General features: G+C 34.2%; 1 protein-coding gene and 1 long non-coding RNA gene across 2 annotated transcripts; one reads left to right on the forward strand and one right to left on the reverse strand.

The window, feature by feature from the left end:
- Positions 1-6,887: 6,887 nt before the first annotated feature.
- On the forward strand, positions 6,888-7,672 carry LOC131609415 (uncharacterized). The gene is made up of 2 exons (XR_009286173.1): positions 6,888-7,206; positions 7,321-7,672. It is a non-coding gene; the product is annotated as an uncharacterized LOC131609415 (long non-coding RNA).
- A 75-nt stretch (positions 7,673-7,747) lies between these two features.
- LOC131609414 (ferritin-1, chloroplastic) lies at positions 7,748-10,596 on the reverse strand. The gene is made up of 8 exons (XM_058881108.1): positions 10,284-10,596; positions 9,959-10,042; positions 9,798-9,858; positions 9,084-9,171; positions 8,838-8,899; positions 8,670-8,735; positions 8,397-8,460; positions 7,748-8,041 (listed from the first exon to the last, which is right to left on the reverse strand). The coding sequence occupies exons 1-8, from the start codon at positions 10,565-10,567 to the stop codon at positions 7,992-7,994; spliced, it is 759 nt and encodes a 252-aa protein (XP_058737091.1). The 5' UTR covers positions 10,568-10,596; the 3' UTR covers positions 7,748-7,991.
- Positions 10,597-13,139: the final 2,543 nt, after the last annotated feature.

Raw genomic sequence — 13,139 nt, forward strand, 5'->3', positions numbered from 1 at the left:
GCCAGAACCACTGCTTAGCGGCCAAGGAAAATTGGTTCGCCCCTGGAAAGCGTGCTTACACGCCGCTCAGCGGCGCTTGCTGCACAAAACTTGCTTATTTGATCCAAAATCGCGCAATCGGAGCCGTGCCTTCGACACTTTATTCCTCGAGGCTCCAATAAGCATGAATACCTATAAAAACAAAGGAAAAACTATTAAACGGTATATAAATCATATGAAAACTAAATAATGTGAATGTATACACAAAAGTGGGGATTTTATTACAAAAACGGAATGAATAGAATCGATAAGTGCCACAATTATATACTCAAAATAACAACATTTTTGCACTTATCAAACTCTCCCCAACTTAAAACTTTGTTTGTCCTCAAACAATGTCAAATAAATCAAAGAATCAAAAGTAATAAACCAAAGAATTGTGAATCAACAAGTTTTGAAAACCAAAAACAAATGTATGGCTCAATACAAAAACGTATAAACAAAGTAAATACTTACCACTATACTACAACGACAACATGTAAATGAAACTAATCCTAAGCACAAAAAGCATACAAAACATTCTAACACAATACATGCTCACATCATGAATCACACCTAGCAAAAATTCATCAATGGATGAAGAACACACAAAGGTGAGGGACTTTTAACACTCATCCAACAATCTTGCAAACAAAAGATTAAATTATGCATTCATCTAAAAATCACATTGAAGATACAAAAGCAAGAATCACAAGGACTTTTCAAGGTTGTAATGTGGCTTGGTTAACAAACAAGGGATAAGTCCTAAGGCTAATCGAAACAAAAACTTGCCTAAACCTAAGGGAGTGATCAATCCACAAAGTTCCAAGCAATGAAATCTCGATTAAACTTACTCCTTAACCACAAGTTTCTCAAACCAATCACCATACTTATTAGCACAATTATTCGCTTCTCTTTTCTTTTTGTTTTTCAAAACTTTTTCACATTTTTTCTTTCTTTTTCTTTTCCTTCCTTTTCAATTTTTTTTCTTTTTCTTTCTTTTCAACCTCATAGCAACAACCAAATAAGTAGAAACCATTTTCTCCCTAACTTGAATTCAACCACATCATCATGTGAATACTCCCTACTTCTAAGGCAAGGTAAAAATTCATACCAAAAATCATGGTTGAGGGTTCAAGAAAACAAAGAATCAATCATCCATGCAAAAATGAGAACTAAACACTCTAAGATAAGCATTTAGCAAAAACAACATGGACATTGACAAAAAGGCTCAAAAGGGTTAACAAATGATCACACACTCACAAGGTGAATTGACTATTTGGTTATGGTGGTTGTGCTCAAAATGAAACAAAATGCCTTGATCCTTTTCATGCTTTCATAAAATCAACATAAACAAAAGATTAAGCATAATAAAATCCAGTTAAAACAAAGATTGTGGCCTCCAGCATATATGAACAATGGAAAGCTTCCTCACATTTATGGTTTGGGAACTAAAGTGATTCAATCAATAAGCAAGTAATGCAAAAGAATGAATGGTATGGTAATTGTACAAATGAAAAGTTTCCTAAACATGTTATGCTATAGAAAGCGATAAATGAGTACCTTGAATGATACGACTTCAAAAACAATATCCTACCATACATCCGCAAGTTGAAACACTCAAGCTTTGGAAAATCACCTCAAAAATCTTCGAATTACCGACAAAATTCGAGTACAAAAAACCAACAAAAGAATTAGACAAATAAAACTAGTATCTACTACTAAATAGCCTTGGTGAAAGTGGGAAAAATGAGTGAACCAAGTGGAATAGGAATCCCACTGATACAAAGCAAGAAAACAAAATTTTACTGTCATCGCTTAGCGGAGCTAGGCTCGCTTAGCGGTGACAGAAAAAACCAGAAAAATCAGAACAGAACAGCTGTTCCAATTTTCCTCCACTTCACCTAAATACCTCATAAACAGAAATATAAACAACATTTACAACCGTTGGGGTGCCTCCCAACAAGCGCTTGTTTTACGCCGTTAGCTCGACGCCTTTATTGTTTCGGTGTTTGGAAAGTAGCTTCCTTCCGTCATGCCATGGTGACGTCTCACCGCACAAGCCTAAAGAAAGTATCCTAACTACCCACTCAACAACCGTTACGAGTACAATATATACAACAATTATACGAACATAAAAGAAAACGCAAGTATATAAATATGTACATAAACAAACACATATATACAAACATGAAACACATATAACTATTAACATACACAAAGAGAAAAATTGGTGAATGTTGGATTCACAAGTTGAAAAGTGAGATTTGTAATTAAAGAGCTAATTCGAATTCAACTTGTTTCATAAACATTCACCAACAAAAGTATACTTGTATGTAACATATACAAGTAAAACTATATGGTGGACATAAACAAGTAAACATGTACAAGTAAGTATATATACAAGTGAAACTATACAATATATACGATATATACAAAGCTCAAGACCACGGAAACTATTGCGATGCAATCAAAACCATCCCCGGCAACGGCGCCATTTTGTTGAATGCAGTATAGGGCAAGCAACAAAAGAAAGATTTGGAAATATTGATCCGGGAATTATCGTCCACAGAGATGGAAGATGCCATTCAACAGTTTCTACGGTTTCGAGCTCGGGTTTGAATGAGCAAAAAGTAAACAAAGATATGGACAGGTAAGAATAACACATTCTTAGAAGAGAAATAACTTATCAAGAATGTAAATATATTCACTCTTCACAAACATACACTTACCAACCCGTTATACTCAACCTACGATACTCATCTATGTCATCACGTATCTCTCACATAAGCGTCCATCTCTGGAGCACAAACGAGATCATCTCACAACTAAGGTTATCTCTAACGCGAAGCTGCGAGAACATCCGCATTCTCGCGTCGGCGATCTCTCGCGCGCCGCTCAAACACGAAAGCATTAAGTACAGATACAAACGGTGAATGCTAGCTCTAAATCTATCTCTAGAGTTCAGAACCAACAGAATATCATCCTAGATAAAGATTCAAGAAGTTTATCTCTAAAGCAACCCAAATCTTCAGCATAGAGCAAAAATCCAGAACAATATCAACACAGATTCGTAAAGCAAGTTAAACATAACATTATAATCGGTAAATATACACAAGATTCAAGTAATTATACAAACAAACCCAACACAAAAGAAATACACAGAGAATAGAGAAGATAAACCAAACATCTCGCGGGTTGTCAGCTCCGGTTGATGAGAAATCCACCTCCGATCTTCCAAGTGCATGACCCGGTGTTGTTTTCTAAGCTAATCCTACTCTAAGAATGAAAACGATGGAGTTGGAACCAAAAACTCTCCAAAACCATAACCTAGAAATGTTCAAATGAAAGAAATATAAAGACAAGTTCTGCTACGGCCGCTTAGCGGCGCTGAGCTCGCTTAGCGGACTACACGTATTCACAAAATATCTACAACAGTAAACAGGCCTCCGCTTAGCGGCCAGAACCACCGCTTAGCGGCCAAGGAAAATTGGTTCGCCCCTGGAAAGCGCGCTTACACGCCGCTCAGCGGCGCTTGCTGCACAAAACTTGCTTATTTGATCCAAAATCGCGCAATCGGAGCCGTGCCTTCGACACTTTATTCCTCGAGGCTCCAATAAGCATGAATACCTATAAAAACAAAGGAAAAACTATTAAACGGTATATAAATCATATGAAAACTAAATAATGTGAATGTATACACAAAAGTGGGGATTTTATTACAAAAACGGAATGAATAGAATCGATAAGTGCCACAATTATATACTCAAAATAACAACATTTTTGCACTTATCAGCAACCCAAAGAAAAAAAAGTAAATGTGATTTGGAACTGGCAAAAAGGCAAAGTGATAGACTCAGGAGCCTCAAGACAAAGGCTATTCCAGGCCCAGGGAAAAAACCAGATGACCCATTGGTGATCACTGAGGAGGATGAAGCAACAGAGGATTCAACAAGTGGTGTCCCCAAGATGAAGAAATGGGATGACATCTACAAAGGCTTAGCTCAATGAACAAAGGATGCGTGCCTCATGTTGTTTTGTAGTTTTTGGAAACCTTTTTTTGTAATCAACAACTTATGCTTGTTTGATATGGTTATTTACCATCTTTTGAGACCTTTATTTTGTTTAACTCAAGTCAGCTTAATATGCTGCAAACATGTACTAAATACAATGCCTTATTATATTATGTCTAATTACACTTATTTCTACTAAATTATATATTTACTGCTGTAATCAAATTAGAGGTTAATAATTATATAAGTCTTATCATGTTATGCCTTATTATGTTATGGAATACATTTGCTGCTGTAATCAAATTAGAGGTTACTAATTATACAAGTCTTATTATGTTATGCCTTATTATGTTATGGAATACATTTGCTGCTGTAATCAAATTATATAAGTCAATTTATGCCTTGTTATGCCTTATTATGTTATGGAACCTGTCAAGTTAGAGGTTACCCATATCATACACAAATTATAACATTGCCAACAGGATTATAAGTCACTATGGAACCTGTCAAGTTAGAGGTCTTATAGTTCTTAAAACAACAACAACATGATTAACAAACAATTATTAAACCCAAGCCACAACATTGCATTCAATTTCAGAAACAAATGGTTACACATTACAGGTTTAGGAAAACTTAAAATTGCCCATTATCCTTAACATTTACATTTCATTAGCAAATACAAATTGACCATGAACGAAATTGCTAAGCAAATTGTCTTCATCTTTCCATAAAATCCCTCTGACTTCTGTTGGATCTGCAAGACAACATTCTTCTTCATTGCTGACTCATATAACTCCTTCAAGGCTTCAACAGATTGCATCTCCCTTATCTTAGTTGAATCATTTGTCCATTCTTCATCTAAACTCTCCATTATGTTATGCCCTGGTTCCATATCATCATCCCATTCGAAGAGGTTGCACGTTTCATCGCTTTTCCAAAAGGGATATCTCCAGAAGAGTCTTCCTCGATTACGGCCGTTCTTGCAACGATACGATGTCATACGAACATTGCAGGCACACATTCTCCACCTACGATTGCTCACACTTGTTGAATGAACTGCTGAAACCGAGTTGCCTCTATTTGAAGAAGACGCCATAGATTCACGCAAAAATGAAGAAGACGAAGCAGACGAAGCAGAAAGATGAAGAAGAATATGCTTTGCAATGAAGAATGAAGAAGAAGATGAGGAAGAGGATGAATGGGTGAGAGGGGAGAATGAGGCAATGAGAGGGGAGAATTAGGGTTTCTTCCATGTTATTATAATGGGGCTCCAACGTGTCAAATGAAAACATACAGCTGGCAAGCCACGTCACCCTCCGTTAGTGAAAACTAACGGGAGGGACAATATATCGTGACGTCTAATTTTGTAGGGACCATTTTTCTAACAAAATTTTTACAGGGACTAAAAGTGGTCGCGTTTTTGTAGGGACCCCTGGCATAATTAACCCTAACTTCTATTTTTAAACTTTTATGAATGCAAATCTTCATTAATATTTCTTTCTTCTATGTTATCAATGCGTGATATTATTTACTCATTATAAATATCTTCGTAATTCCGCTCTGCTAGGGTTTAGGTGATCAAGTCCAAGAGGGGGCGTCGGTCGGTCAAAGAACTGGCGGCGGCACACCAAAAAATAGTGGAAAAATGATTATCATGCATGCTATTGTGAAAGATGAGGAAGTTCAGGATGAGACGCAAGATAGGGAGCTAAATCCGAAGGGGGTTTCTGACCAATTGCAAAGTTGAATGAGAAGCCAATTACGGAAGAGAAGAAATCCCAACCACCGGTGGAGAAGGAAGGGGTTAATGCTAAGCCTTGTGTGGATGTCATTCAAGGGAACGTAAATCTGAAACGAGGTATGGTGGTGGAATATGTTGCCCCAACGATGGTCAATGGAGATATTGAAATCGTGATTGATGAGAAGGATGTAGTTGAGGAATTAGAGTACTGGAAACTTGCGATGATTCTCTTTGCCCTGGGAAAAACACTATCGATGAATACTATAAATAAATTCATGGAAAAACCCTAGATGATTCTCTTTGCACGTGCGGGTAACAAAATGTTTTGCAATTTTAGTCTTTAATGGTGCAATGCATATCTTGTCTCACCTTTTTTAAGTGGTGGGCTAAAGTTTTAGCACTGCATCCTCTACTATATGTCCGTCTGTTTTGTTTTTCTTTTGTGAACTTTTGCATGATGAACATATTCAGAGCGGACATGCCTCTTTAGCACCCCTAACAAATTCAATATAGAAGTACAACTCCATAAACCTTAAAATCATCTCAATAATGCTCAACACATACTCTATAAAAGCAATGTTAAGTGTATAAAGTCCTCTTCAATCAAACCTCCAAATTCGCTCATCTGTTTTATTCAATTTCATCAAATAAGTTATATCAACATTTCATAAACGTGTAATTTTAATTTTCAAAAATAATAAATAAGTAACAATAATGATAATAATGGTCTAGCTTCTAAATTGCACCCACACCACATAAATAATATTCACACTTAGAAAGTGATTGAAACAGAATCCAAAGGCTCCTTTCAACATTAACAATCACTAATTACCAATCAAAACACTTTGGCCTTCAATATTAAAAGACTCTGACTTATAAATTTCTTACATGCCATAATAAATCTTTAATATAGTTCATTAAACTATAGCCAAGTGCAAATACAAACACAAAGCCACTCATATATAAACCAACCAACCGTTATACAAGGGACCCACATCACACGTATTCTCACTATAGACATAATCACATTCAGAATATTCCTAAGAAGAATAAGTGGAAAAATGCAAATCCAAATAAATATCAGTAACACGATGAATTTAAATAGTGGTATATATTTGAATAGGATAGATATTATTCAATAAATTTCTTGAATATCTATTTTTGCAAAATGGAAGGACCAAAAGTATACAAATGGCTTTTGGCTTCTTCTTTAATGCTTTCTGCAGTGGCAGTATTCATTTTGTTGTTTTGCTAGAAACCATATATTATTCTTTTGAAGGGAATGATTCATATATAAAAAGGAAGCTGCAAGAAAAAGAAAGATATCTGCTCTAGAAAAAATGAGGATCTGGAGGTGTTTCAAGAGTCTTACTATCTACCCTTTTAAGAGTATCTTTAGTAAAGTGAATTCAAACTTCAGATTCAAATCTCAAGGTAAGTAAAGAATCCATTGATGTAGATTTAGCTTATGAAAATAAGCTCTTAATTAACTTGTATATGTTTTGTTCTTGATCCTTTGTTTATATGTATTGTGTTGGCTAAATACAGGACACAGGAATGGACTTGTAAGTCTTTATAAAGACATGGAGTCTTGTAGAGAATATGCGGATATTCAAGTCATGTGGAAAATGATTGAATCTTCATCTCCTAAACATGCCTGCAACAAGAAAAGGACCAAAATTTTCTTCATGGCCTAGTACAGGTTTAAAGAATGATTGATAAAGTGAAGAGAACAGGGGACTAAATTTGCATCATGTCAATTCCATTCCTTCATACTTTCTATCATGTCATTAGTTTTGTTTCCATAGAAAGTGAAAGTGAATGATTAGAGTTCAAAGTTGTATCTCATGTAAAAACCAGTATCTGATAGTAATCAACACTTGAAGTGTTTTTTTGAAAACGGTTTGTTCAAATTCTGCTACGCAACCGCTATTTGCCAATAGTTTATGTATAAATAGCATATGTTGAAACATGGTGAACATGAACATGGTGGCCTCTTTTTTATTGAAGACAAATATTACAAAACGTGTTTAACAGATTTTACTCCACAAGGCTTGAAACCTTTTGCATGTGACACTAGCAATGACATTACTCTAACTTCTGCAAACTTAGTACATAGGAAAACCTAAACTACAAACATAAAACAACCATGCACAAACACTTCCCATAAAAGACCAGCTGTATACAGATGCAAGAAAAGGTGGCTGTTCTATTCATGATCAACCAGCATGTACCCCATGAAGAAGTTTTTGATCAAAGTGCCAAACACCTGCACAAAAATTAAGTTTCCGATTACCACAAACACTCACGAGCACCAGAAATAACAGCTACACAAACACTGACACGTAAACACGAGTAATAACTTTTGCGTTAATATAATTATATGTGTTGGTGTCAGACACTGAAACGTGTTGCACACGAAACACATTAGTAATCATTTAAGAGTGAATATAATCATGTGTTGGTGTCAAACCCTTACACGTGTGCACACTGAGACGTGTTGCACACGACACGCGTTGAATTTGAAATGTTGGGAGCTACATTGATCATAATAATTTATAGGTGTTATGTGTAAGGCAAAGTTTGTGGACCGATTTGAAAAACGATGGTAGTTATATGCATACCATGACCCTTTCCAACCCTTCTCAATTGAGCCACATACTCTGATATCTTCTTAATTGCTTCAACCTGAAGAAATAAAATGAGATGTTTTGACAAACACATTAGTAATGAATGATACTAAAGATATAGAGTCAAATTCCTAATGCATGTTCATTGCAACAATATGTGAAAAAAATCTGTATAAACCATACATTGTTAAAGCAACTGTTTTTCATTCTTCTAAAATTTCAGAAGATAATATGAATCCCTAACACCAAGATTTAAAGGAATTACACCTGCTCGTTCAAATATTCGCCTTCGATGAAGTGTGTCATTTCAATGTCATTGTTGCGTTCTGCCACCTATAATTCACAAATCTTCAAATTGATTAGCTTTTACAACAAAAATATCTGAATTCTAAAAAGGTTTGCAAACACAAAGCTAAAGGGACAAAGAGGCATTACACTATGCACATTGAGAAGTTTCTCATTTGTTAACTTCTCCAAAGACAAAGCTAACTCCATTGCTGAAAAAACAATAGAGGAAAAAGAAAAAGTAAAAATCAGCATGATTGAAAATAATTGAACTTCTGAATATGGCAAACCACAGTATACAAATCCATAACTATAATGTGTCAAGTTGTAAATACAAAGGAGTTCGGAAACAGGTAACTTTGAAACAAACGCAATGAAATCAGCAAACAAACTCACCATGCAATGCATCTCCTTTTTCCACATGCTCAAATTCTGAAGGCACATCCTTGATGGGGTGAAGCACAACTCGTCCACCACGAGTGTTCTAAAAAACAATAATCATATAAGTGATTATATATAGGCTATTTCTATAACAAAAGATAACATGAAATCAAACTTTTTCATATAAGCTACAAGTAGTTTTCATAATCTATACTGCCAAGTCTATGCAAACAAGTTGAAAACAACCTATATTGTTCTAAAGTTGTTTTCATAAATTCGTCCAAATAGTTTCACAATTGCTTAACTTATATGTAAGTGTATGTTTGGTTTAGCTTTTGTTAATTTTATGCCTAAGTTGATTCAAAAAATTAAATTTGAAATGATTTTGAGTCGTTTGGTTTTTCTAAAATACAATTGATTCTACTTAAAGATAGAATCTGTGTGGCTTGAGTTTAAACATAATTTTTATGTTGAAATTTGTTGTTCAAATCACCTTTACATAAATGCATCTATTACAGAAACCACTTCAGATCCAACTCACTTTTAACTGTAATCAATTCTACAAAATCAATTCTATCAGAACCAATTCTCGTGACCGCAGAACCAAATACACATTAAGGGTGTTCTAAGTTGTTTTCATAAACTCGTCCAGATAGTTTCATAGTAACTTCCATAAACTCAAAAAAATCAATTCAAACATGCACGTATTAAATACAAAGCCAATTTCACCTGATATTTCATAAGCTTTTCAGCATGTCCTCTCTCTTCTTCACTAGATTCCTTGAAGAACCTGATTTCAACAATAAACATCAACACAAAATCAAAAACCTGTTTGAGAAATAAGAAATAAAACAAAACATATAAAACATATTCAAGTTTATCTTTAATACTTCGCAAATCCCTTGAGAGCCACGTTGTCCCTATCAAAGTAAGCATACATGGAGTGATACACATAGGAAACATTGTATTCCACACTGTCACACAACAACAAAGGAAAAATCACTTAGCATAGCAACAATAAGAATATGATCCAATGCATGCAAAAGGAAAAATGATAAAAACTAGCATAGACACCATAAACACTGTTACATCGGCACCAATAATAACTTAGTCAATTTCAAACACAGACACCGACACCGGACACACTTTTTCCACCAAGACGGACACACTTTTTTCAGAAGTGTCGGTGTTGCAGATAAAAATAGAAATGCTTACTTAATTTGTTCATTAATAACAGATTCACAATCATCAGCAAAATTCTGCCTTGCCAAAGAAACAAGAGGAACAGAAGGAACAGCAAGATAATCCTTCTTAACCTCTTCAAACGGTTCAAACAAAACCCCAGTCAAAGGAGCAGTTGTAGCACAAACCCTATATTTCCTACTCCCCCATTTCTCACCAACTCTCACATTACCGAAACATGGCTTTTGAAGACCATTTTCAGAAACAGGTGAGACAGAGAATCCAGAAAAGGATGAAAGTTTAGAAGAAAGAGCCATTAGAGAAATGATTTGTTTGTGGATGAATCTGGAGAGGGAAAAAGGGAGTAAATAATGGTGGTTAGGGGTGTTTTGGGGATTTCGGGTGGAGGGGATCGGGTGTGGACCGTTGGATTGGGAACACGTGGAGGGGTAAGATGGTTTGAAGACAGGGGCGTGTGGCGAGCTCGTGGTTAGTGTTCCACGTTGGAAGTTTGGATTTATTTGATGAAATTAAGACAAATGTCTCACACGTGTCAATGAATTGGAATGTGTTGGTATTCTGAACTTTACACATGCAATGCAAATTAAAGTTTCAATAATTTACGAAAATATATTATATTGGTGTCTTTTTCTTATTATTGTCTACCTAACAAAATATAAAATTTTAATTTGTTTTGGGATACACTTTAGTCTACTACTCTATACTCTATCCGTTTCATTATAAGTGTAGTATTTAATTTTTTTCAAAAATTTAAAAAATAACTGTAAATTTGTTCTATTATCGATGTTAATTATGATATATTTAAAGAGGATGGTTATATTTACTCCAGGAGAGTAAGTTATTATAACTTACTCCAAATCTAGACTATTGATTCTTTTCAATCTAGTAGTTAAAAATAATAAGTAATTAAATGTGGAGAGAGAAAACTATTACTTATTATTTTTAATCATTAGATTGAGAAGAATCAATGGTCTAGATTTAGAGTAAGTTATAATAACTTACTCCTGGAGTAAATATAACCCTCCTCATATTTAAATATTTAAATAATTGTAAAGTAAAATATATTTTTTCTATTCGTCTCAAATTATATAATATTTTTATAATTTTATACAAATTTAAAATATAACTAATTTTACATAAAAAAAGTTATATATAATTTTTGTATTGGTTAAAAAGTGTGCATGTTTTCCATGTAAGTCAAAAAATGCCTTAGTAAATTTATAACACAATTTTGTGGTTAGGACTTGTCCACGACAGCGAGAAGTCATATATGGTGGCGTTTTGAAGTAGTTTATGAGATTTGCTAACGTGAGTTAAGAGACTCTGATGATGATTAGAGATATGTTTGGTAGCAAGCATAGGGTTACAAGTAGTTGTGTCTTAAGTTTGTAGTGAGTGTTATGTTCTTTAGGGTCTTTAGTGTGTAGAGAATAAATTTATATTGAATGAGAGTTTTGGAGGACTTACATAAATTTTTCAAGTATATTTTATGTTGTTATAGTATTATGAAAATTAAACTATAGTAATAATTAACACTTTTTTATCATTCTATACAAAATCATTCTTTAAAAAAGTCAATATTTTTTTATATTTGTTTAAAAAATTGTTTTCTGAAGTCTTCCATTCCCTTTTCCTCCAAGTGGCCTTGTCCACTCCCTTTCTCTCTGGGAAAGTTATTGTTGGACTTGAGACTTCACACAAAAGAGTGAGTAGATTGTGTGGTTTGAAAAAAACATCGTTTTGAAATTTTTTTGAGATTAAAATCAGAGTTTGAAAATATTTTTCTACTCCTAAGCAGCGAAATATAAAATAAAGTGCGGAAAGTAAAAGAGTTAAGGGAAGAAGAAAAACATTAAGAGTTATAAAGGTTCGGTAAAAAAATAAAATACCTACTCCTCTCCCTAAGAACTGGTCTTGAGAGTTTCTATTATATACTTGAGAGCTTTTAATATGTAAAGCTCATGAACCCCCTTATACAAAGAAATGGTGGTTGTCATACAACCATGATAATACAAGACAAAAGATATGATCGTTTGCGTCTTCACCATAGAGACCGAAGTGGCTAAGCTTCCTTCTCAACTGTAGATTGAAGTGATTAATCTTCTCTCCACGAAATATCTGAGCTCAATTTGATTTAACAGGATAACCAATAACCTCTTGAGGTTTTAACAGGATGATCTTCTAACCTATGATTTTAAACGGGCTAACCATGAACCTAATGGTAAGTTCATCAATACTAATAATCTTCAACCTTCAAATAAACAAGGCTTACTAAGAGCCTTAAGGGAAGTTCATCAATGTTAACAATCTTCAACCTAAATAAACATAGGAACTGATCACACAATCCCCAACCAAAATTTTTAACGGGTTTAACTTCTAACCACATATTTTATCCCAAAATGGATTGTGTTCATCCAAGATTCATAAACAACATTCTTGGAGAAATTATACAATGCTAACCATCCACAATTACAAGGACACCTCACTCACAAAATAGTTTTCTTATCAAAAGCATTTGGCTATAAGAACTAGTGAGAGAAAGTGAAAATGAAAACTTAGAGAGAGAGAGAGTGTGTGTCAACATACAAAAAAATCAATTTCTTGGTGAAACGAAACGAGGGATGAGACTTCTATTTATAGACTTGAAATCCTCCAAAAGAGAAAACAACATTAAATAAAAAATTATTATTGTTAATTGATTAAGCTAGTCGATTAGTACATTTAAAAATAACAGCTATGGGTTCCAAAATAGGAAAGAATTGATGTATAATTATTGCATAGGATCTGAGCGCGTTCAAATTTCCTTGTTCCTCAAGGAAATGATAATCTAATCGATTAACACTTAGTTCTAATCAATTAGATTCGGTT

This window comes from Vicia villosa, linkage group LG6, assembly GCF_029867415.1.
Source record: "Vicia villosa cultivar HV-30 ecotype Madison, WI linkage group LG6, Vvil1.0, whole genome shotgun sequence".
NCBI classification, from domain to species: domain Eukaryota; kingdom Viridiplantae; phylum Streptophyta; class Magnoliopsida; order Fabales; family Fabaceae; genus Vicia; species Vicia villosa.

What these genes read in the sequence shown, in the direction of transcription:
- LOC131609414 (XM_058881108.1), bottom strand. Translation starts at nt 10,567, where the DNA reads ATGGCTCTTTCTTCTAAACTTTCATCCTTTTCTGGATTCTCTGTCTCA. An exon ending in AAAAGCTTATGAAATATCAG is followed by an intron (nt 9,172 to 9,797) that starts GTGAAATTGGCT and finishes ATTGTTTTTTAG; the next exon opens with AACACTCGTGGTGGACGAGT. An exon ending in AACTTCTCAATGTGCATAGT is followed by an intron (nt 8,736 to 8,837) that starts GTAATGCCTCTT and finishes TGTGAATTATAG; the next exon opens with GTGGCAGAACGCAACAATGA.